The sequence below is a fragment of the Heterodontus francisci genome, chromosome 10 (genome assembly GCF_036365525.1).
Source record: "Heterodontus francisci isolate sHetFra1 chromosome 10, sHetFra1.hap1, whole genome shotgun sequence".
Classification (NCBI taxonomy): domain Eukaryota; kingdom Metazoa; phylum Chordata; class Chondrichthyes; order Heterodontiformes; family Heterodontidae; genus Heterodontus; species Heterodontus francisci.
Genome location: NC_090380.1, coordinates 19,223,634 through 19,248,347, shown reverse-complemented (window position 1 = coordinate 19,248,347; position 24,714 = coordinate 19,223,634). Strand labels below are relative to the sequence as shown.

The window sequence follows — 24,714 nt, the reverse complement described above, 5'->3', positions numbered from 1 at the left end:
AATGGGTAAGCGCCTGGAGGTGGTCAGTGGTGTGTGGAGCAGCGCCTGGTGTGGCTATAAAGGCCAATTCTAGAGTGACAGACTCTTCCACAGGTGCTGCAGAAAAATTTGTTTGTCGGGGCTGTTACACAGTTGGCCTAATGGACATTTATTAATGTCTGTGCCACCCCTCCATGGCGGGATACTCTGATGCCCCAATGTACACCACTGTAACAAAGCCAGAAGGCGCGTTTGCAGCAGGTTGAGGCTGCTCCCCCGACACCCCTCGCCCTTTGGAGGGTGAATATCGGAGTATTTGTGTCAGTGTGAATTAAATGTCAAAACTCTGATTGACTTTGAAAGGAAGCAGAGTCAGAATGCCATCTTCAGGGATTCGTCCTGCTCTTTCTACAGGTGTTAGATCAGTCTCTGATTCCACTTGTAATTTACATTGTATAAAAGCAATCTGAAATAAAGACAGAAAGTGCTGGAAATACTCAGCAGGTCTGGCAGCATCTGCGGCGAAAGAAACCAAGTAACGTTTCAAGTCGATGACCTTTCGTCAGAACATTATTTCCATTGTAACTGCAGCATTCATGTGAAGCAAAAACTGCTTTGTGCTGACCGTTTAAATACACCCATAAACTGGTCATGCCGACATGCGTAACATGAAGAGTTTCGTGTGGGCGATTGCGGGCCACACAACAGTGAATCATATTATTCTAAAGAGGGGAAAAAAGTTTTTCAAACTTGCATAACCCAAGAACGTCAGAGTGTTTTCAGCATTTTTATGTTTTTACATCAGCTGAATCTGCTTTTGCCGTATTTGTGGATTTTTTTTAAATTTTCACACGTAGGTATAAATGCAACCCTAGCGCTGAACTATCTCCTAAAAGTATGTAAACACGATGATTACTAATATAGCAATGCGGATGTGGCCCGGTTGTCACGCACAAGCAGGTTAAGACATTGGAGAACTTTGCTGTCAATCATGTAGATTTGCCTTGTTTCCACCTCAGCAAGTGGATGTTGATTAGAAACGGTGCTTCCGCTTGTGGCGATGACAGTGTGAAAGTATCTCAGCTCCACAGCGAGGGTTAACTTGTAGATGGAGTGAAGAGTACAAAGTGCTTTCGGTATACTTACACCTATAGACACCGACGAGGGCACAACCACATATTATAAGGAAAGTTTGGAGTGTGAAGTGTACAGACATAGTGCGCACTGGAGGAAAACGTTAACCGCGTAAAACTTATCCGAAACAAGGCATCCTTCCATCTACAAAAGATGATCGACACATTAGTGAATGAAAATCAGGGGAGAATGCAATTTGTAATGCAGTTTTAATGATTCATTTTGGTCTCCTCAGCCTGTTCAAACGTAAGTATGTCGATTGTTCCACGTAAGTACTATAAGACTTCGGATTCTGGCCTGTGTTTGATAACTTTATTAATATCCGATATTATTAGATATCTAATATCTTAGTTTCTTTAAGGAACAAATACTAGGTTCCCTTAGGTGGAAGTTTTATTTGGTTATAGGCAATACAAGGGCAGACCATACTTGCATTTTTATAATATTTTGAAAATCCTGTTACAACATTTAAGACATTTGAAGACCTGCACCATGAAGGCCAATTCAGTCAGCACTTGGATCCAGCTCTAGTCTTCATTCCAACAACCCTCTGCCCTGCTACATAGATTGTCAAGAGGAAGTATCACCGATTTAATCCAGCTGTTCCAGGATGCCTTGGTAGTGTTAAGTTGGCCCAGGTACATGAATTGTTGGAATTCCAGAGGAAGCATACAGATTGAGAAAGCGGTTTATTAATCATACAGAATCCTGGCCTTTACAAATACAGGCAGTATTGTGTCAGTATTCTGAGCACCATACTTTAGGAAGGATGTGAAGGCATTGGAGAGAGTGCAGAAAAGATTCACGAGAATGGTTCCAGGGATGAGGAACTTCAGTTACGTGGATAGGTTGGAGAAGCTGGGGCTGATCTCCTTGCAGGAGAGAAGATTAAGAGGAGATTTGATAGAGGTGTATAAAATCATGGGGAGGTGGGGTGGAATCTGGACAGAATAAATCGGGAGAAACTTCCTGTTGGAGGAACGATCGAGAACCAGAGGACAGCAATTTATGGTGATTGAAAAAAAATCAACGTTGACATGAGGGAAAAATTTTTTTACAAGTGATTAGGATCCGGAATGCACTGCCTCACAATGTGGTGGAGGCAGATTCAATCGACGCCTTCAAAAGAGAATTGGATAATTCCATGCAGAGAAAATATTTGCAGGACTACAGGGAAAAGGTGGTGGAGTGGGACTAGGTGAGTTGTTCTTGCAGAGAGTCAGCACAGACATGACAGGATGAATGGTCTCCTTTTGTGTTGTAACTATTCAATGATTCGATTCTGTGAACTTGCATGATTTAAAGATTGTGGCCACATACAATCTGTGCACCAAGTAGTGCGAACCCTTTTTATTTATGTGCACCATTGTTGGACAGTGCGTGATTGGCAAATTGAATGCAGCCAATGAACCTTAGGGAGCCAAGCAAGTCAGTGGACGACTGACTATATTTGAAATTGCAGGGTGATATTTACATTTCAGAGTTTTAAGATTAATCTTGTAAATTAAAGAGAATTTAACACCATTATACAGAGGCAAAATCCTTGTGAATTAGAAGGTTTTACAACATTTCAGAAAATGCTTTGGTCTGTTTCATGCTTAATTTTATTTTAAAGTAACACACTAAATGATGAAAATTAAGATTCTCTACCTTTCCCTCAACTCAGGTTTATTTCTTTAGTTCCTGAAATTCTCGGCTCCTTAAGAAGAAGTGATTCACACCAGACCAAGTGTTGGCTAGTATGATGGAAGTTGTCCTGGTTGACTTCTCAGATGTTCACTATAATTACATTCAGAAGTGGCTGTGCAGTGCTGTGGACGTAATGAGCATGTGCAATCTGATCGAGTGTCCATATGTGTTCATAACGTACAGCCAAAGAAATACAGACATTGTGAATAATGACTTCCAGAGCTATTTGTATCAGTTGTCAGAGCACGTTGAAATGCCAAAAGGAAATGTTGAGGTTTTGGTACAATCCAGTTTCGCTGGAATCTTGTACACTATCAAGCAGAAGATTGATAAATGGAGCCTCAGCATCATTAAGGTCATTGTGTCCACAGAGAGGAGGGCAATACTAGAGCTCTATATAGAGCAGCTCTTTACTGCAATTTATAAATTCACCTTTGAGACACTTGTGATCGAAGGTGAAGGAGAAATAAAACTACAGTTGCCGGTACCTACCATTAAACAGCATTTTCTCTTGAGTCAACAAACAGCTGATATCTGGAAGGACATCTGGGCATTCTTGGCACAGCTCAAAGGAGTTATGGGACGGATTGTCATTCTCAAGTCTCTGCTAATCCCAGGTAAACTTTTATAAATATCAAAAAAAGGTAAGAAAATGTCAGCCGTGCTACCTAGCATTTTTATATGTGAAGCACTGTGTTGTAGTATTATTTTGGGTTATCGCATTATCCTCAATGATGTGGGAGCCAAGCATGTCAGTGCAAAAGACAAGGCTGAAGCATTTGCAACCATCTTCAGCCAGAAGGGCCGAGTGGATTATCCACCTCGGCCTCCATCTGAGGTCCTCACCATCATAGATCCCAGTCTTCAGGGAATTCGATTCACTCCACATGATATCAAGAAATGGCTGAAGACACTGGATACAGCAAAGGCTATGGACCCTGATAACATTTCAGCTGCAGTACTGAAGGTTTGTGCTCCAGAACTAGTCGCGCCCCTACCCAAGCTGTTCCAGTACAGGTACAACACAGGCATCTATCCGACAATGTGGAACATTGCCCAGGTATGTCCTCTCCACAAAAAGCAGGCCAATTACCACCCTATCAGTCTACTCTTGATCATCAGCAAATTGATCAAAGGTGTTGTCGACAGTGCTATCAAGTGGCGCTTACTCAACAGCAACTTGCCCACAGTGCTTAGTTTGGGTTCCACCAGGGCAACTGAGCTCCAGACCTCATTACAGAAACACAAAAGCAAAATACTGCAATTGCTGGAAATCTGAAATAAAAACAGAAAATACTGGAAGTGCTCAGCAGCTCAGGCAGCATCTGTGGAGAGAAAAAACAGAGTTAACATTTCAGGTCTATGACCTTTCATCAGAACTGGCAAAGATTAGAAATGTAATCGGTTTTGAGAAGTGAAACGGGGGAGGGACAAAAGAGAACAAAGGAGAAGGTCTGTGATTGGGTGGAGGGCAGGAGATAATTAATGACAAAAGGTTTCATGGTGCCAGGCCAAAGGGATTGGTAATGGGAAAAGTAAAGAGGCAGAAGATGTGGCTGTATGAGGTGTAAATGGCAGGGTAGCAGGTGTCTGAACACAAAATAAAGGGATTAAGAAAGAAACAAGGGTGGGCGGGGGAACCAGCTAACACGAAAAAAGAAAAGAAAATGGGGCAGAAGTTATGTTCTAAAATTATTGAACTCAGTGTTGAGCCCAGAAGGCTGTAAAGTGCCCAGCCGAAAGATGAAGTGCTGTTTCTAAATCTTATGTTGAGCTTCTTTGGAATACTGCAGCAGGCCAAGGACAGAAAGGTCAGAATGGGAGCAAGGTAGAGAATTGAAATGACAAGTGACAGGAAGCTCAGGGTCATGGTTGTGGACTGAATGCAGGTGTTCCACAAAGTGGTCACCCAATCTGCATTTGTATTTCATTACAGCTTTGCTCCAAACATGGACAAAAGAACTGAATTCCAGGGGGGAGGTGAGAGGGATTGCCCAAGAGTTCAAGGTAGCATTTGATCGAGTGTGGCATCAAGGAGCCCTAGCAAAACTGAAATCAGTTGGGAATCAGGGGGCGAACTCTCCAGTGATTGCAATCATTGAGTCATTTACAGCACAGAAGGAGGCCATTTGGCCCATCACGTCCATGCTGGCTCTCCATGGAGCAACCCAGTCAATTCCACTCGCCCAGCACAAAGGCAAATGGTTGTGATTGTTGGAGGCCAATCATCTCCGTGCCAGAACATCATTGCAGAAGTTGCTCAGTATAGTGTCCTAGGCCCAACCATCTTCAGCTCCTTCATCAATCACCTTCCCTCCAACATAAGGTTAGAAATGGGAATGCTTGCTGATGATTGCACAGTGTTCATTGCCATTAGCAACACCTCAGATACTGAAGCAGTCTATGCCCATGTGCTGCAAGACCTGGACAACATTCAGGCTTGGGCTGATAAGTGACATTTGTGCCACACGAGTGCCAGGCAATGACCATCTCCAACAAGAAAGAATCTAACCATCTTCCCTTGATGCTCAATGGCATTATCATTGCTGAATCCCCCATTATCAACACCCTGAGGGTTACCATTGAGCAGGAACTTAACTGGAGTAGCCATATAAATACTGTGGCTACAAGAGCAGGTCAGAGGCTGGGAATTCTATGGCGAGTAACCCATGTTCTGACTCCCCAAAGCCTGTCCATCATCCACAAGACTCAAGTCAGGAGTGTGATGGAAAACCCTCCACTTGCCTGGATGGGTGCAGCTCCAATAACACTCAAGAAGCTTGACAACATCCAAGCCAAAGCACCTGACTTGATCGGCACCCCATCCACCACCTTAAAATATTCATTCCCTCCACCACTGGCACACAGTGGCTGCAGTGTGTACCATCTATAAGATGCACTGCAGCAACTCACCAGATGCATGCGAACACCACCAGCTCCAAGTTCCCCTCCAGGTCGCACACCATCCTGAGGTTGAACTATATCATTGTTCCTTCACTGCCGCTGAGTCAATATTCTGGAACTTCCTTCCTAACAGCTGTAGCTGTTCCTACACCAGATGGACTGCAGCGGTTCAAGAAGGCGGCTCATCGCCACCTTCTCAAGGACGATTAGAGATGGGCAATAAATGCTGGCCTTGCCGGCGATGCCCACATCCCAAGAACAAATTTTAAAAATTATTAAATGGTAAATTGAGGGGCACTGACTCTGAGACATTCTTGTGTAGCTTCAGTTGTAAAGTGAATTTGGAACAGACTGGGAAGCAGGTTGCCATCCTTTCCTGTAGGTTATGGAAGTGGCCTCTATTGCGAGGGAAAAATCTAGATGTGTGTTAATGAATGCAAATGTCTTTTTCTAACCAATCTTTTCAGTGGAGCATTTAAGATTTAACTGATGAACCAAATTGATGTAAAAGCTTCACATTCTGAGATTATTTTATTAGATAGGAAGTGACTGATGTGGTTGAGAGTATGTAAGGAGGGCACAAATAGGTACCCCAAGCTATTGTACATGGTTTGGGGCGGATGGGAGGTGGTAGTGGAGGGGGGTAGATATTAACCCCCAGCAGGCTTCGTGCAGATTGAGGGGTGAGTGCAAAACACATCCATAGGCCTAAATTTGAGACCTGGGGTATTTTAACCCACTACCCGTTCTCCTGGCCCCACTAAGGAAAGTTTTTAAACTGATGTTGGAGGCTCTCTTTGTACCCCTGACAGCTGTTGACCTGGTTTTACTTGACGGAAAAGTACAGCAGCTTTCCCACTTCGACTGTAGTTAAAATGCAGTCGGGTTCTCATTGACATCATAGAACTCTGATTTTTCTTTTCTATTAATACATGAGGCCTGGGTCCAGTGGGTGCCTCATCCACCACCAAAAGCAGCAGTGTTCAAATCCAGAACTGGTGGAAACAGAATGCTGCCTGCTTCATTCTCACCAATCAGCAAGAGTTAATGTTTCCCTCTGGAGTTTCAAGCCAGGTGTAGTGTTCAGGTAAAGTGAAATTAGAGGGTGGGCGAGAATTGAACCAAGGTGTGCAGATGTAGCTTAGTTCTCATTTTAAGGTCATACATTCTCACCATGGACTGGTTGGGCCTAATGTGTTAGAATTTGTCTCAATCCTCAGGGCAACAGCTCATCCTGTAGGTGTTATCTTTACAACACACATGTTTATTTGCTTTTCTGTGTAATAAATTCCCTATTACTACTGTCTCTCTGTGACCTGTAGTTTGTGTCTTTGTTCAGGCTCTCCGACCATCCCACTTTTTATAGATACAGTTCATTCAAAGGTTTTCAAACTGAGTCCAGAGGCCCTTAGCATAATGTTTTGAATTTCTATCGCTATTGTGTATCCTTAGTGGTGAGTGTTCCCACATTCTAATGTTACTGCACTGTAAACATAAAGTTATGTGTCACATCAGACATACTGGGATGACATTTAGTGTTCTGTAGGAACCTTGTACTGAGACCCCTTTAGTGCAGAATCATCTAACATCTGGAAAAAATTGTTTTCCAGGAATAGTCACTGTCCGCAAGCGCAACACCCACCCTGCCAATGGTGAAATGTTCCCCTGAAACTGGCCCACTAAACCAACACAATCCCACTGAATCAGAAGTTGTCTGTCACTTCCAGGGGCAAGTAACCTGGTGACAAATCCCCAGCTCTGGTTGACAAACATTGCCTTGTCCCCTCCACCTTCCCTCCCTTCGTCTATTCCCCCCCCCTGCTGTCTCCCCTCCCATGGATCTTGCCTCTTATTCTTTAGTCCTCCCCAGAAAGGTGCCCTTGGTCTTCACTCCCCATGTGGAAAGCCATTGGAGATTGACCAGTTTTAAAAATAAATGCAATGAGGCTACAGTTTTCCTTTGCATAACTTGTGTTGTTCTTTGGAGGTTGGAACAGGTGAGGGGTCCATGGTTGTGTAGGGATAAGGTCACCCCTACTGAGCACTTAAAATCAGCCAGAGGACTTACCTGCTAATGTCCCACCTGAATCCCACCACTTTCATTTTAACCTACTCTTCTGAGCTGGTGTTGTGACTGGAATAGGTGCTGGGTGTAGTGGCTGAAGCAAATCTGAAATTGGAAACAGTGAATAATGGCACAACATGGAAGTGAGTGGGCTCAGGACACTGCACTGGAGGAGGTCCTAATGGAGGAGAGATGTCCTGTGCCTGCAGAGGGGGAGGAGGCCCTCCAGACACATGGTCAAAAGGGAATGGGACCACATCGCTATGGAGGTCAATACTAGGAGTCTAGCTCAAAGGGCTTGGATCCAGTTCAGTGATCTCACCCAAGTCGTCAAGGTCAGTGAATGCATCTTCAAATGCCATATAATACCAACTGCACTACGATCCTCAGCCACTGCTCAAATCACCATACCCCCGTCACTCACATATCAACAATCAGGCCACAAACCTAATATTCATATGCTCCACCTCACCCGCACCCATGTTGCACTGTTGCAAGCCTCACGCCCATATCTCACAGCCTGCACGCATTGGCAGCTATTCAACCATGATGGCCCCATCAGCCAAGCAGATTGCATAGCACTCACTGACATGTTTCCCTTTTCTTAAAGGACACTTCCCTTTCTCATTCAGGACAAGGTGGCGCACAACTGGAGACAACAGGAGCTGAACAGAGGGTGGTAGGCACACCTGCATGTCCTAACCCCCGTGGAGGAGATGGCACAGGTCATTATTAAAGTGGCCATTGCTGAGGCCATGGCCAGCAGCGGAGCTGAAACCATCAAAGATGACAGTATCCTTAAACGTATCCTCTCCTCACATCCTACCTTCCCCTCATCCCACACACTCTTCTGATTTACAAGATGAAGATGGTGTAAGCATATACCTGTTACTTTCCACCCTCCCTACACCAGCACCTTACCCTAGTGCCTTTCTTCTCTCAGATACTTAAGAGTTGCAACCTGACCAGGCAGTGGAAGAACACCAGGAAGATAGTGATGATGAAGACACAGCACCATCACTCTATGATAGTGGTTTTCAAACTTTTTTGTCCGTGGACCACTTAGGCGGGTCAGAAGACCCTGTGTCCTACCCCACCCACTTTTGCTTGCCACTGCAAAAAAACTCATCAGAATTAATGGGAAGAATAGCCACTATAGTGTATATGCTAATGGCACTATAAATATTTTGCTGCTTTTTCACTACTAAATGTAATAAATTATACATTTTTAAAGATCATAAGTAAATTATTAATTCATGCCAGAAATAAAAGTATTAACATTTTCATATGATAAACATTAATACTACAAGGCTTTAAACTAAATAGTGGGGGGAAAAGAGTTCAATTAAAGGGAAGTTTAAAAAGTCGAAAAGTAACGAGAGAGCAGAGGTGCAGGGTAGTGAAGGGACATAGATTAATGAGAGAGTGACAGGAAGGAACAGAGAATACAAGCATAAGTGTACAGCAGAAATTAGAACCAGAGTAGGTAAAAATGGTAAAAAGTCAAAGCTTAAGGCTCTTTGTCTGAATGCACCTAGCATTTATAACAAGATCGATGAGCTGACAGCACAAATAGAAAGAAATGAATATGGTTTGATAGCTGTCACAGAAACGTGTTTGCAAGATGACCAGGACTATTCAAGGATATTCGATGTTCCGGAAGAATAGGCAGAAAGGAAAAGGAGGTGGGGTAGCTTTGTTATTAAAGAAAGGGATGTGAGTAATGATATAGGTATAATAGATCGTGATGTACAATCAGTTTGGGTGGAAATAAGGAATAGCAAGGAAAGAAATCATGCGTAGGAGTCATCTATAGGCCCTCGAGGAGTTGCCTCTCTGTAGGGCAAAGTATTAATCAGGAAATAATGGAGGCATGTAAGAAGGGCACTACAATTATCATGGGTGATTTTAATCTGCATATAGACTGGACAAATCAAATTGGCAAGGGTAACATGGAAGACGAATTTGTAGAGTGCATCAGGGATTGTTTCTTAGAACAATATGTTGCCGAACCTACCCGGGAACAGGCTGTTTTAGATTTGGTATTGTGTAATGAGGTAGATTAATAAGGGATCTCATAGTTAAGGATCCTCAAGGGGGAAGCGATCATAACATGGTAGAATTTAAAATTCAGTTTGAGGGAGAGCAACTCGGGTCTCAAACCAGTGTCTTCAACTTAAACAAGGGCAATTATGGAGGTATGAATAAAGAGTTGTCTAAAGCTGGCTGGGAAAGTAGATTAAAGGGAAAGTCAGTAGATGAGCAGTGGCAGACTTTTAAGCAGATATTTCATAACACTCAGCAAACATTTATTCCGATCAGAAAGAAGGACTCGATGAGAAAGATGAACCACCTGTGGATAACAAAGGAAGTTAAGGAGAGTATCCAATCAAAAACGAAGGCGTACGAAGCGGCGAAAGCTAGTGGTAGGCCAGAGGATTCGGAATTATTTGGGAACCAATAAAGAAAAAACTAATAAAGAGGGAGAAAATTGATTGTGAGAATAAATTGGCAAGAAATATAAAAACAAACAGCAAGAGCTTCTACGGGTATATAAAAAGGAAGCGAATAGCTAAAGTAAGTGTGGGACCCTTAGAGGATGAGACTGGGGAATTAATAACAGGGAACGGAAATGGCAGATAATTTAAACCAATATTTTGCATCGGTCTTCACGGTGGAGGACACTATAAACATCCCAACAATAATAGATGAGCAAGGTGTAAATGGGAGGGAGGAAATTGTAACAATCTCTATCACAAGGGAAAAGGTGCTGGACAAACTGATGGGACTAAAGGCAGACATGTCGCCAGGACCTAATGGCCTGCATCCAAGGGTTTTAAAAGAAGTGGCTGCAGAGATAGGCGAGGCATTGCTCGTAATATACCAAAACTCACTGGATTCCGGTAGGGTACGAGCGGATTGGAAAACCGCTAACGTGATGCCCCTATTCACGAAAGGAGGCAGAAAGCAGAAAACTATAGACCAGTTAGCTTAACATCTGTCATTGGGAAAATGCTACAGTCCATTATTAAGGAAGAAATAGCAGGACATTTAGAAAAACATAATGCAATCAGATAGAGTCAACACGGTTTTATGAAGGGGAAATCATGTTTGACATGTTCGCGCGGCACAGTGGAGCAGTGGTTAGCACCACAGCTTCACAGCTCCAGCGATCCGGGTTCAGTCCTGGGTACTACCTGTGTGGAGTTTGCAAGTTCTCCCTGTGACTGTGTGGGTTTTTGCCGGGTACTCCAGTTTTCTCCCACAGCCAAAGACTTACAGGTTGATAGGTAAATTGGCCATTGTAAATTGCCCCAAGTGTGTGTAGGTGATAGGAGAATGGTGGGGATGTGGTAGGGAATGTGGGGTTAATGTAGGGTTAGTATAAAATGGGTGGTTGTTGGTTGGCACAGACTCGGTGGGCCGAAGGGCCTGTTTCAGTGCTGTATCTCTAAATAAATAAAAAAATTGCTAAAGTTCTTTATTTTATTTATTTTTTATTTTATTTAGAGATACAGCACTGAAACAGGCCCTTCGGCCCATCGAGTCTGTGCCGACAAGCAACCACCCATTTATACTAACCCTACAGTAATCCCATATTCCCTATCACCTCCCTACACTAGGGGCAATTTACAACAGCCAATTTAGCTATCACCTGCAAGTCTTTTGGATGTGGGAGGAAACCGGAGCACCTGGCGAAAACCCACGCAGACACAGGGAGAACTTGCAAACTCCACACAGGCAGTACCCAGAATTGAACCCGGGTCCCTGGAGCTGTGAGGCTGCGGTGCTAACCACTGCGCCACTGTGCCGCCCTTGTTCTTTGAGGATATAACTAGCAGAGTGGATAAAGGGGAACCTGTAGATGTAGTGTATTTGGATTTCCAGAAGGCTTTCGATAAGGTGCCACATAAAAGGTTATTGCACAAAATAAGAGCTCAGGGTATTGGGGGTAATGTGTTGGCATGGATTGAGGATTGTCTAACACACAGAAGACAGAGAGTCGGCATTAATGGGTGTTTTTCATGTTGGAAAGCCGTAACTAGTGGGGTGCCACAAGGGTCGGTCCTAGGGCCTCAACTATTTACTATCTGTATTAATGACTTGGAGGAAGGGACAGAATGCAGTGTATCCAAATTTGGGGATGATACAAAGGTAAGTGGGAAGGCATGTTGTGATGAGGACACAAAGAATCTGCAAAGGGATATAGGTAGGTTAAGTGAGTGGGCAAAAACTTGGCAGATGGAGTTCAATGTGGGAAAGTGTGAGGTCATCCACTTTGGTAGGAAGAATAAGAAGGCAGATTATTATTTAGATAGAGAAAGACTACAAAGTATTGCAGTACAGAGGGATCTGGGTGTTCTTGTCCATGAAACACAAAAAGTTAGCTTGCAGGTGCAGCAAGTAATTAGGAAGGCAAATGGAATTTTGGCCTTTATTGCTAGGGGGTTAGAGTTTAAAAATAGGGAAGTCTTGTTACAACTGGACAGAGTGTTGGTGAGGCCACACCTGGAATACCAAAACTGACCAGTTTTGGTCCCCCAATTTAAGGAAGGATATACAAGCATTGGAGGCAGTTCAGAACAGATTCACTGGACTGATTCCTGGGATGAAGGGTTTGTCTTATCAAGAACGACTAAGCAGGTTAGGCCTTTACTAATTGGAGTTTAGAAGAATGAGAGGTGATCTTATTGAAACATATAGGATTCTAAGGGGATTTAACAGGGTCGATGTTGGGAATATGCCTCCACTGGTGGAGGAATCTCGAACTAGGGGACATAATTACAGAATAAGGAGGCACACATTTAAAACTGAGATGCGAAGGAATTTCTTCTTATGTTCTTACACGAGAACACGAGTCAGGATACTCAAGGAGCAAGGATGAAACGTCATCTTCAGTCTTGCAGCCATATGGGTACACCCAATGAAAGTGTGAACGCATGCTCAGTTGATGCTGAATGTGAGTCTGTTTGTGTCTCCACTGCAGGTGCCTGCACGTGAGTGTCTGAACGGCGCAAGGCCCAAGGCTTCTCCTCTGGGGAGGAGGATGATGCCAATGTCCCAGAGGGTGCATTGTTGCATTGTCTCCTGCCTCTTCCACCTCCACTAGTGCAAATACATCCATATGGTCTGCAGCGGGTTTAAGATTCGAATCAGGGTCACAAGCTGATGGTCATGACACAGACACATTCCAGCAGCTGAGGGAGCATGTTCCAGCTGGGTCCCCTGACAATCGGAGGACTGCTGGGGACACCTCCCTGCGCAGCCCCACACTCATGATGATCCTCTGTTTGTTGCTATGAGAAGTCTGCTGGATGTGCAGCAAAGCCACGTGGAAAATATATCAGAGATGCCTGAGCTCATGTATGGCGAACAGGTGTGCAGTAAGTGTCTGCGGCTCGAGGAGCTTCAGCTCAGAGTCAGTGAGCTGGAGGCCGAGTTACAAACACTGCAAGGCATCAGGGAGGGGGAATGTTACCTGATCACTTTGTTCCAGAAGGCAGTCACACCCCTTAGGATAGGGTCTTCTGATTTGGTCAGTGGTCAGGGACAGGAGGGTGTGTCTGCGATTGAGGCAGGTAAGGGGATCGAGAAGGCAGAAATGGAGGACGCTAAGCCCTTTAATTGACCAACAGGTTTGAGGTTCATACTACTTGTATGGATGAGAGCGGGGTCTGCAAAGTGGATGAGCAAACTGACCATAGCACTGTGGTACAGGAAACCATTCAAGCAGGGGGAGTAACTAGGAATGTAGTGGTAGCAGGGGACAGTATAGTAAGGGGGATAGACACCGTTCTCTGCAGCCAAGAGTGAGAGTCCAGAAGGCTGTGTTGCCTGCTTGGTGCCAGGGTTCGGGACATCTGCTCAGGGCTGGAGAGGAACTTGCAGTGGGAGGGGGAGGATCCATTTGTCGTGGTCTACGTGGGTACTAATGACATAGATAGGACTAGGAAAGAGGTTCTGAAAAGGGAGTATGAGCAGCTAGGGGCTAAATTAAAAAGCAAAACCTCAAAGGTAATAATCCCTGGGTTATTACCTGAGCCACGAGCTAATTGGTGTAGGGTAAATGAGATTAGACAGTTAAATATGTGGTTGAAAGATTGGTGTGGGAGAAATGGGTTTCGATTTATGGGGCACTGGCACCAGCACTGGGGAAAGTGGTGGCTGTACCGTTAAGGACGGTCTACACCTGAACCGTGCTGGGACCAGTGTTCTGGTGAGTCGTGTCACTCGGGCAGTAGAGAGGACTTTAAGCTAAATAGTGGGGGTGAGGGATCAAGTGAGGGAAGATGTGATACTTTGAAGAGAGAGGAGAAGACAAGAGAGCAAGATAGCAATGAGGATAATGATAATCAGTGTGTGACAGGAAGGGACAGTGTGTACAAACTCAAGAGTGAGCCAGCAGGTAAGACTAGAAGTTGTGAACTAACAGAGTGGGGGGAGGGTTCGGGAGAGGTGAGATTTAGAAATCCAAAGAGAAAGGCCAAGGCATTGGAACAGCATAGCATTGTGGGTAAAGACAAGCAGAATGCATCAACAAATAAGATAATTGAAGGGGATAGAAGCAAGAAAATTAAGTTAAAGGTTCTATATCTGAATACACAGAGCATCTGCAATAAGATAGATGAACTAGTGGCACAAATAGAGGCACATGATTTAGATCTAATCACCATTACAGAGACTTGATTACATGGTGATCAAAGTTGGGAAATAAATATTCCAGGGTACACAATATTTCAGAGACAGACAGAATAGCAAAGGAGGAGGAGTAGCACTAATGGTAAAGAATGACATAAGGGCATTAGTGAGAAAGGATTTGGCCTCAGAAAATCATGAAGTAGAATTAGTATGGGTGGAAATAAGGAATAGCAAGAATCAGAAAATACTGTGGGAATAGTTCATAGGTCCCCTAACAGTTGTTATACCAATTGACGGAGCATTAAACAAGAAATTATTGGAGCTTGTAACAAAGGCAGTGTAACAATTATGGGGAACTTTAATCATCGTATAGATTGGGACAATGAAATTGGCAGGAGTGGTGTAGAAGATGAGTTTGTGGAATGTTTTCGGGACAGTTTCTTGGTGCAATACATTGTGGAGCCAACAAGGGATAAAACTGTCGTAGATCTAGTATTGTGTAATGAAGCAGGGTTAATTAGCAATGTCATAGTACAAGATCTACTGGGAAACTGATCATAATACCATTGAATTCCATGTTAAGTTTGAAAATGACATGCTGCAATCACAAACAGGAATCTTAAGCTTAAACAAAGCCAACTATGTAGGTATGAGGGGAGAACTGGCTAAGGTTAATTGGATAAATAGCCGAAAAGGTATGGCGGTAAATGAACAGTGGGAAATCTTTAAAGAAACAATTCAAAATGTTCAACCAAAATACATTCCTTTGAAAAACTAAATCTCAGCCAGAAAGACCCACCCATGGCTCACTCAGAAAGTTAAGGATAGTATTAGATTAAAAGAAGAGGCTTATTATGTTGCTAGTCTGAGGGTTGGGAGTGTTTTAGAAACCAGCAAAGGTCCACCAAAAAGTTATGAAAAAGGAAAAAATAGAATGAGAGTAAACTAGCCAGTAACATAAAAACAGATTGTAAGAGCTTTTACAGGTATATCAAAAGGAAGAAAGTAGCTAAAGTAAATGTTGGTTCCTTAGAAGCAGAGTCAGGAGACATCATCATGGGGAACAAGCAAATGGCAGAGGCATTGAACAAATATTTTGCATCTGTCTTCACAGTAAAAGACACAAGTTCCATACCAGAAATAAATAGTAACCTGGGGTCTAAAAAGAATACATAAATTAAGGAAATTTATATCAGCAGAGAAACTGTATTAGAGAAACTTAAAGGACTAAAATCTGACAAGTCCCCGGGACCTGATGGCCTACACCCTAGGGTTCTAAATGAGATAGCTGCAGAGATAGTGGATGTGCCAGCTATGATTTCCCAAAATTCCTTAGATTCGGGAACAGTCCCAGCAGATTGGAAGTTGGCAAATGTTGCACCGCTTTTCAAGAAAGGAGGGAGAGAGAAAACAGGGAACTACAGGCCAATTAGCCTAACAGCAGTCATTGGGAAAATGCTGAAATCTATTATTAAGGAAGTCTTAACAATGCACTTAGAAAAGCACAGTATAATGAAAACAAGTCAACATGGTTTTACTAAAGGGAAATCCTGTTAGACAAATTTATTAGAAATTTTTGAGGATGTGATAGTAGAGTAGATAAAGGGGAACCAGTAGATGTAGCATATCTGGATTTCCAAAAGGCATTCGATAAGGTTCCACACAAAAGGTTAATTAACAAGATAAGGGCTCAGGTTCCCATGCCCCTGCCATTCTAGTTTAAACCATCCCCAACAGCACAAGCAAATCTTCCTGCAAGGATATTCATCCCGGTCCTGTTCAGGTGTAGACTGTCCAGCTTGTACAGGTCATACCTTCCCCAGAACCAGTCCCAATGTCCCAAAAATCTGAAGCCCTCCCTCCTGCACCATCTCTCCAGCCATGCATTCATCTGGTGTATTTTCTTATTTCTATGCTCACTAGCACGTGGCTTTGGGAGTAATCTGGAGATTGCTACCTTTGAGGTCCTGTTTGCTAATCTCTTTCCTAATTCCCTAAACTCAGCCTGCAGGATCTCATCCCTTTTTCTACCTGTATCGTTGGTACCAATGTGGACCACGACCTCTGGCAGTGTATCCTCGCCCTCCAGAATGCAGTGTAGCCGCTCGGGACCTCAGCTATTTACTATCTATATTAATGACTTAGATGAAGAGACAGAGGGTAATGCATCTAAGTTTGCTGATGAAACAAAGGTAGATGGAAAGGTAAGCTGTGGGGAGGACACAGAGAGGCTGTAAAGAGATATAGACAGATTAGGTGAGTAGGCAACAAGATGGCAGATGGAGTATAATGTAGGGCAGTGTGAAGTTATGCACTTTGTTTGTAAGAATAGAAAAGCAGAATCTTTTTAAAAGATGTGAAACTTGTAAGTGTCGATGTTCAAAGAGACTTGACTGTGCCTGTACAAGTAATGCAGAAAGTTAGCAGGCAGGTACAGCAAGCAATTAAGAAGGCAAATGGCATGTTGGCCTTTATGGCAAGGGGATTGGAGTGCAGGAATAAGGAAGTATTGCTACAATTGTACAGGGTTTTGGTGAGACCACATCTGGAATTTATGGTCCCCCCCACCCCCGCTTTACTTATAACCTTTTACATTTCTAATATTTGCTAGTTCTGAAGAAGGGTCACTGACCTGAAACGTTAACTCTGCTTCTCTCTCAACAGATGCTGCCAGACCTGCTGAGTATTTCCAGCATTTCTTGTTTTTATTTCAGATTTCCAGCATCCGCAGCATTTTGCTTTTATTCTGGAATATGTGTGCAGTTTTGGTCTCCACATTTAAGAAAGGATATACTTACATTAGAGGCAATGCAGCGAAAGTTCACTAGATTGGTCCCTGGGATGAGGGTTTTGTTCTATGATGACAGACTAAGTAAATTGGGCCTGTATTCTCTGGAGTTTAGAAGAATGAGAGGTAATCTCATTGAAACATATGAGATTCTAAAAGGGCTGGATAGGGTAGACACTGAGAGATTATTTCTGATGGTCAGGAAATATAAAACAAGGGGGGGTACAGTCGCAGGATAAGAGGCCGATCATTCAGGATTGAGATATGGCGAAATTACTTCACTCAAACGGTTGTGAATGTTTGGAATTCTCTACCCCAGAGGGTTGTGGATACTCCGTCGTTGAATACATTTAAGGCTGCGATAGACAGATTTTTGTCAGGGAATCAAGAGATTTGGCCAGCGGGCGGGAAAGTGGAATTGAAGCCTTAGATTAGCCATGATCGTTTTGAATGGCGAAGCAGGCTTGATGGACCATATGATCTAGGAACATCGGAGCAGGAGTAGACCATTCAGCCCATCGAGCCTGCTCCGCCATTCAATACGATCATGGCTGATCATCCACTTCAATGCCTTTTTCCCCCACTATCCTCATATCCCCTTATGTCGTTTGTATTTAGAAATCTGCCAATCTCTGCTTTAAACATACTCAATGACTGAGCTTCCACAGCCCTCTGGGGTAGAGAATTCCAAAGATTCACAACCCTCTGAGTAAATACATTTCTCCTCATCTCTGTCCCCCTTATTTTGAAATTGTGTCACCTGATTCTAGATTTCCCAACCAGGGGAAACACCTTAGCTTCATCTACCCTGGTTATCCCTTTACGTATTCTGTAGGTTTCAATAAGATTACCTCTCATTCTTCGAAACTCTAGAGAACACTGGCCCAGTTTTCCCAATCTCTCTCCATAGGACAGTCCCACCATCCTGGGAACAAGTCTGGTGAACTTCCCTCTATGGCAATAATATCCTTCTGAAGATAAGGGGACCAAAACTGCACACAATACTCCAGGTGCGGTCTAACTAAGGTTCTATACAATTGAAGCATGTTTTCACTACTCCTGTACTCAAATCCTCTTGTGATAAAGGCTAACAATAAGGCTAAACTTCAAGATGGCTCCTGGGCTGGAAGCTCCCTTGCTGTTCAACTCTATCCATGGCCATCTGCTCCCATCCCTAACGTTTTCTCCCCCAATCTGCCCTCTTAAACTGTTTAAATTCCCCTGGCTCTTTAAATCAGTTCATTTTAGCCCTATCTAAAAGTTAACAGTTAGTTTAGTGTATGTTACCTGGGCCCACTGCCCTCCCCCAGCCACACCTGCTCTTTGTTTTCTCAATGAAATTGATCCGGATGAAACTGACGAGAACAGCTGCCGATACTTTAATCTCCGATCCTGCTGTCTTCACAGTCCAGAGTGTCTGCAGCCACGGCATGCGGTAAGTCCATTGAGGTGAAGAAGGAGCTGCGGGACCCGAGAGAAGTCCTGTGAAAAGGTGCCCCGAACACCCAAAACATCCACGAACGGCCCCCCCGGCCGCAACTTCAAAGCGCCCGCGGGAGATGGCTCGGAGAGCATCTGCAGCGCACTGTCGGCAATGCTGCATGCCTTTATTTAAACCACTGCAAAAAAAAAACCCTTAACAAATGAAATCACCTCTAAGTCTGCCAAATGATGCTTCACCTCCCGAAGGACGTGGATGAGCTTTCCGGACGTCGATGGTGGGCACTGAGGAAATGGCTTATTACCTGCACCAGATTCCACCCCCCCTCCCCCCCCCTTTACCCCCCTTCCACCCCCCCCCACCCCCGTCCCCTTCCCTGCTCCACCCTCTCAGCTCACCCCCTCACAACCCCGTCCCAGCCCGCCCCCCCCTCGCACCATCTTCACCCCGCACCCCCTTCCCCTGCACCCCCCCCCCCACCCCCTCCCTCTACCCCTCCCCCTTGCATCCCCTCCTCCCACCGGCACCATCCTACACCTGTGTAGGGGCCCCAACAACCCCACTGCTTTGTGGGCGTCTCGGGAGAGACCAAGGCTAAGGGAGTAAACCCTAACAGAAAATCCGGAGCGGAACCCCGTAGGCGGTCATGTGTCACCTTTGGCATGTTTCCGGCAGTTCCTGCAGCCATACTGGTGCCAAACGTCGTGTCCTGCACTCCTTTGGACCCCACCAGAAAGGCCGAGAGGGGGGTTTTGACGACTGGGCAACTCTCAACCTCCATAAATTTGCCCAGGCATGCGCCATGGAGAGGTCACTCCATAGTTGCCTCACAGCGACTGAAACAACACGGAAGGCAGCAGTTACGGGTTATAAGTCCAGATAAATTGGCGTAGAAACTGGGCGCCACGGGTTGCCTTTGTCGGTGGGAGAGGTCATTGCACCTCACTGGACAGCTACCGCCCGCCTCAAACCGGGCAGCCCCCGGTCAATAAGGTTCTGTCCCGCCACAGTCTGCCTGCTTCAATGGGTGCTTGGAGCTCAGGGTCATTGCCCGAAAGGTGGACTGATACACCGCACCAAACAACATGAAAAAAGGAAAGAAGGTACCAGCCCTTCGCTTTGCAAGCTGGAACGTCAGAACTATGTGTCCTGGCCTGTCGGAAGACCTTACACAAATCAACGATTCTCGGAAGACCGCCATCATTAACAACGAGCTCAGTAGACTCAATGTGGACATTGCAGCACTTCAGGAGACTCGCCTCCCCACGAGTGGCTCTCTAGCAGAGCAAGACTACACCTTCTTCTGGCAGGGCAGGGATCCTGAAGAACCAAGACAGCATGGAGTGGGCTTCGCCATCAGAAACTCCTTGCTCAGCATGATAGAGCCTCCCTCAAATGGCTCGGAACGCATACTGTCCATCCGACTGCTCACCACCTCTGGTCCAGTACACCTACTCAGCATCTATGCTCCAACACTCTGTTCCGCACCTGAAGCTAAAGACCAGTTCTATGAACAACTCCATAACATCATTAGCAGCATCCCCAACACCGAACACCTATTCCTGCTGGGGGACTTTAATGCCAGGGTTGGGGCCGACCATGACTCATGGCCCTCCTGCCTTGGGCGCTATGGCGTTGGAAGGATGAATGAGAACGGGCAGAGACTGCTTGAGTTGTGTACCTATCATAACCTCTGCATCACCAACTCGTTCTTTCACACTAAACCCTGTCACCAGGTTTCATGGAGGCACCCAAGATCACGTCGTTGGCACCAGCTAGACCTCATTGTCACAAGGCGAGCCGCCTTAAACAGTGTTCAAATCACACGCAGCTTCCACAGTGCGGACTGCGACACCGACCACTCCCTGGTGTGCAGCAAGGTTAGACTCAGACCAAAGAAGTTGCATCATTCCAAGCAGAAGGGCCACCCGCGCATCAACACGAGCAGAATTTCTCACCCACAGCTGTTACAAAAATTTCTAAATTCACTTGTAACAGCCCTTCAAAACACTCCCACAGGGGATGCTGAGACCAAGTGGGCCCACATCAGAGACGCCATCTATGAGTCAGCTTTGACCACCTACGGCAAAAGTGCGAAGAGAAATGCAGACTGGTTTCAATCTCATAATGAAGAGCTGGAACCTGTCATAGCCGCTAAGCGCATTGCACTTTTGAACTACAAGAAAGCCCCCAGCGATTTAACATCCGCAGCACTTAAAGCAGCCAGAAGTACTGCACAAAGAACAGCTAGGCGTTGCGCAAACGACTACTGGCAACACCTATGCAGTCATATTCAGCTGGCCTCAGACACCGGAAACATCAGAGGAATGTATGATGGCATGAAGAGAGCTCTTGGGCCAACCATCAAGAAGATCACCCCCCTCAAATCTAAATCGGGGGACATAATCACTGACCAACGCAAACAGATGGACCGCTGGGTTGAGCACTACCTAGAACTGTACTCCAGGGAGAATGCTGTCACTGAGACTGCCCTCAATGCAGCTCAGCCTCTACCAGTCATGGATGAGCTGGACATACAGCCAACCAAATCGGAACTCAGTGATGCCATTGATTCCCTAGCCAGCGGAAAAGCCCCTGGGAAGGACAGCATTACCCCTGAAATAATCAAGAGTGCCAAGCCTGCTATACTCTCAGCACTACATGAACTGCTATGCCTGTGCTGGGACGAGGGAGCAGTACCCCAGGACATGCGCGATGCCAACATCATCACCCTCTATAAAAACAAAGGTGACCGCGGTGACTGCAACAACTACCGTGGAATCTCCCTGCTCAGCATAGTGGGGAAAGTCTTTGCTCGAGTCGCTCTGAACAGGCTCCAGAAGCTGGCCGAGCGCGTCTACCCTGAGGCACAGTGTGGCTTTCGTGCAGAGAGATCGACTATTGACATGCTGTTCTCCCTTCGTCAGATACAGGAGAAATGCCGTGAACAACAGATGCCCCTCTACATTGCTTTCATTGATCTCACCAAAGCCTTTGACCTCGTCAGCAGACGTGGTCTCTTCAGACTACTAGAAAAGATCGGATGTCCACCAAAGCTACTAAGTATCATCACCTCATTCCATGACAATATGAAAGGCACAATTCAACATGGTGGCTCCTCATCAGAGCCCTTTCCTATCCTGAGTGGTGTGAAACAGGGCTGTGTTCTCGCACCCACACTTTTTGGGATTTTCTTCTCCCTGCTGCTTTCACATGCGTTCAAATCCTCTGAAGAAGGAATTTTCCTCCACACAAGATCAGGGGGCAGGTTGTTCAACCTTGCCCGTCTAAGAGCGAAGTCCAAAGTACGGAAAGTCCTCATCAGAGAACTCCTCTTTGCTGACGATGCTGCTTTAACATCTCACACTGAAGAATGCCTGCAGAGCCTCATCGACAGGTTTGCGTCTGCCTGCAATGAATTTGGCCTAACCATCAGCCTCAAGAAAACGAACATCATGGGGCAGGATGTCAGAAATGCTCCATCCATCAATATTGGCGACCACGCTCTGGAAGTGGTTCAAGAGTTCACCTACCTAGGCTCAACTATCACCAGTAACCTGTCTCTAGATGCAGAAATCAACAAGCGCATGGGTAAGGCTTCCACTGCTATGTTCAGACTGGCCAAGAGAGTGTGGGAAAATGGCGCACTGACACGGAACACAAAAGTCCGAGTGTATCAGGCCTGTGTCCTCAGTACCTTGCTCTACGGCAGCGAGGCCTGGACAACGTATGCCAGCCAAGAGCGACGTCTCAATTCATTCCATCTTCGCTGCCTTCGGAGAATACTTGGCATCAGGTGGCAGGACTATATCTCCAACACAGAAGTCCTTAAAGCGGCCAACATCCCCAGCTTATACACACTACTGAGTCAGCGGCGCTTGAGATGGCTTGGCCATGTGAGCCGCATGGAAGATGGCAGGATCCCCAAAGACACATTGTACAGCGAGCTCGCCACTAGTATCAGACCCACCGGCCGTCCATGTCTCCGTTATAAAGACGTCTGCAAACGCGACATGAAATCGTGTGACATTGATCACAAGTCGTGGGAGTCAGTTGCCAGCATTCGCCAGAGCTGGCGGGCAGCCATAAAGACAGGGCTAAATTGTGGCGAGTCGAAGAGACTTAGTAGTTGGCAGGAAAAAAGACAGAGGCGCAAGGGGAGAGCCAACTGTGCAACAGCCCCAACAAACAAATTTCTCTGCAGCACCTGTGGAAGAGCCTGTCACTCCAGAATTGGCCTTTATAGCCACTCCAGGCGCTGCTTCACAAACCACTGACCACCTCCAGGCGCGTATCCATTGTCTCTCGAGATAAGGAGGCCCAAAAGAAAGAAAAGGCTAACATACCATTAGCCTTCTTAATTGCTTGCTGCACCTGCATGTTAGCTTTCAGTGACTTATTGACGAGGACACACAGGTCCCTTTGTATATCTACACTTTCTAATCTCTTACCATTTAAGAAATACTCTGCACATCTTTTCCTCCTACCAAAGTGAATAACCTCACATATTTTCCACATTATATTCCATCTGCCACGTTCTTGCCCACTCACTAAGTCTTTCCAAATCCCTTTGAAGCCACTTTGCATCATCTTCACAACACACATTCCCACCTAGTTTTGTGTCATCCGCAAACTTGGAAATACTACATTTAGTACCCCCATCCAAATCATTGATATATATTGTGAACAGCTGGGGCCCGAGCACTGATCCCTGCAGCACCTCACTAGTCACAGCCTGCCAATGTGAGAATGTCCCGTTTATTCCTACTCTTTCTTTTCGATCTGTTAACCAATCCTTAATCCATGCCAGTCCTAAGCCATATGCTTTAATTTTGCTAACCAACCTCCTGTGGGGGACTTTATCAAAGGCCTTTTGAAAATCCAAGTATACTACGTCCACCGATTCCCCTTTATCAATTCTGTTAGTAACATCCTCAAAAAGCTCCAACAGGTTCGTCAAACATGATTTCCCATTCATAAATCCATGTTGACTATGCCCAATCAGATCATTAGTATCCAAGTATCCATTTATCACATCCTTTAGAATAGATTCTAGCATTTTCCCAACAACTGATGTAAGGCTAACAGGTCTATAATTCCCTGTTTTCTCTCTCCCTCCCTTCTTAAATAGTGGAGTGACATTTGTGACCTTCAAATCTGCAGGAACCACTGCAGGATCTATAGAATTTTGGAAGACGATCACCAATGCATTCACTATCTCCATCGCTACCTCTTTCAACATTCTGGGATGTAGAATATCAGGTCCTGGGGACTTAACAACCTTCATCCCCATTAATTTCTCCAGTACAACCTTCTTACAAATACTAATTTCCTTCAATTCCTCATTCTCCCAAGACCCTTGGATCTCTAATTCTGGGAGATTTCTTGTATCTTCCCTATTCTAAATTCTCCTGACTCTGCCTGTAATGGACCCACATTTGTCTTAGCCAGTGTTTCCTTTTTACATACCCAGAGAAGCTTTTACAGTCTGTTCTTATATTTTTTTGCGAGCTTACATTCATATTCTATTCTCCCTTTCTTTATCAGTTTTTTCATCCTCCTTTTCTGTATTCTAAAATCCTCCCAATCCTCAGGTTTACTACTATTTCTGGCAACTTTATAGGCCTTTTCTTTTAATCTTATACAATCCTTAACTTCCTTTGTTATCCACGGTTGACTGCCTTTACTTTTGGGGTTTTTGTGCCTTTAAGGAATGTATAGTTGCTATAAACTATGTAATAATTCTTTAAAGACTATCCATTGCCTATGTACTGTCATACCTTTTAATGTATTTTCCCAATCCACCTCAGCCAGTTTGCCCCTCATACCTTCATAATTACCTTTGTTCAAATTTAACACCCTGGCTTCAGATTGAACTACCTGACTTTCGAACATAATGTAACATTCTATCATATTATGGTCACACATCCCTAAAGATTATTTTACAACAAGATTATTAATTAACCCTTTCTCATTACATAACATTAGATGTAATATAGCCTGTTCTGTAGTCAGTTCCTCAACATACTGCTCTAGAAAACCATCCCTAACACACTCCAGAAACTCGTTCTCCAC

General features: G+C 44.9%; 1 protein-coding gene across 2 annotated transcripts in view; it reads left to right on the top strand.

The window, feature by feature from the left end:
- The first annotated feature begins 1,040 nt into the window (after positions 1 to 1,040).
- Positions 1,041 to 24,714, top strand: part of lacc1 (laccase (multicopper oxidoreductase) domain containing 1) — a 51,839-nt gene continuing 28,165 nt past the window's right edge. For both annotated transcript variants that reach the window (XM_068040196.1, XM_068040195.1), the window contains exons 1-2: positions 1,041 to 1,359; positions 2,780 to 3,419. In XM_068040196.1, coding sequence (XP_067896297.1) covers positions 2,855 to 3,419 — 565 coding nt within the window. In that variant the 5' untranslated portion in view covers positions 1,041 to 1,359; positions 2,780 to 2,854. The remainder of the gene's footprint in view (positions 1,360 to 2,779; positions 3,420 to 24,714) is intronic.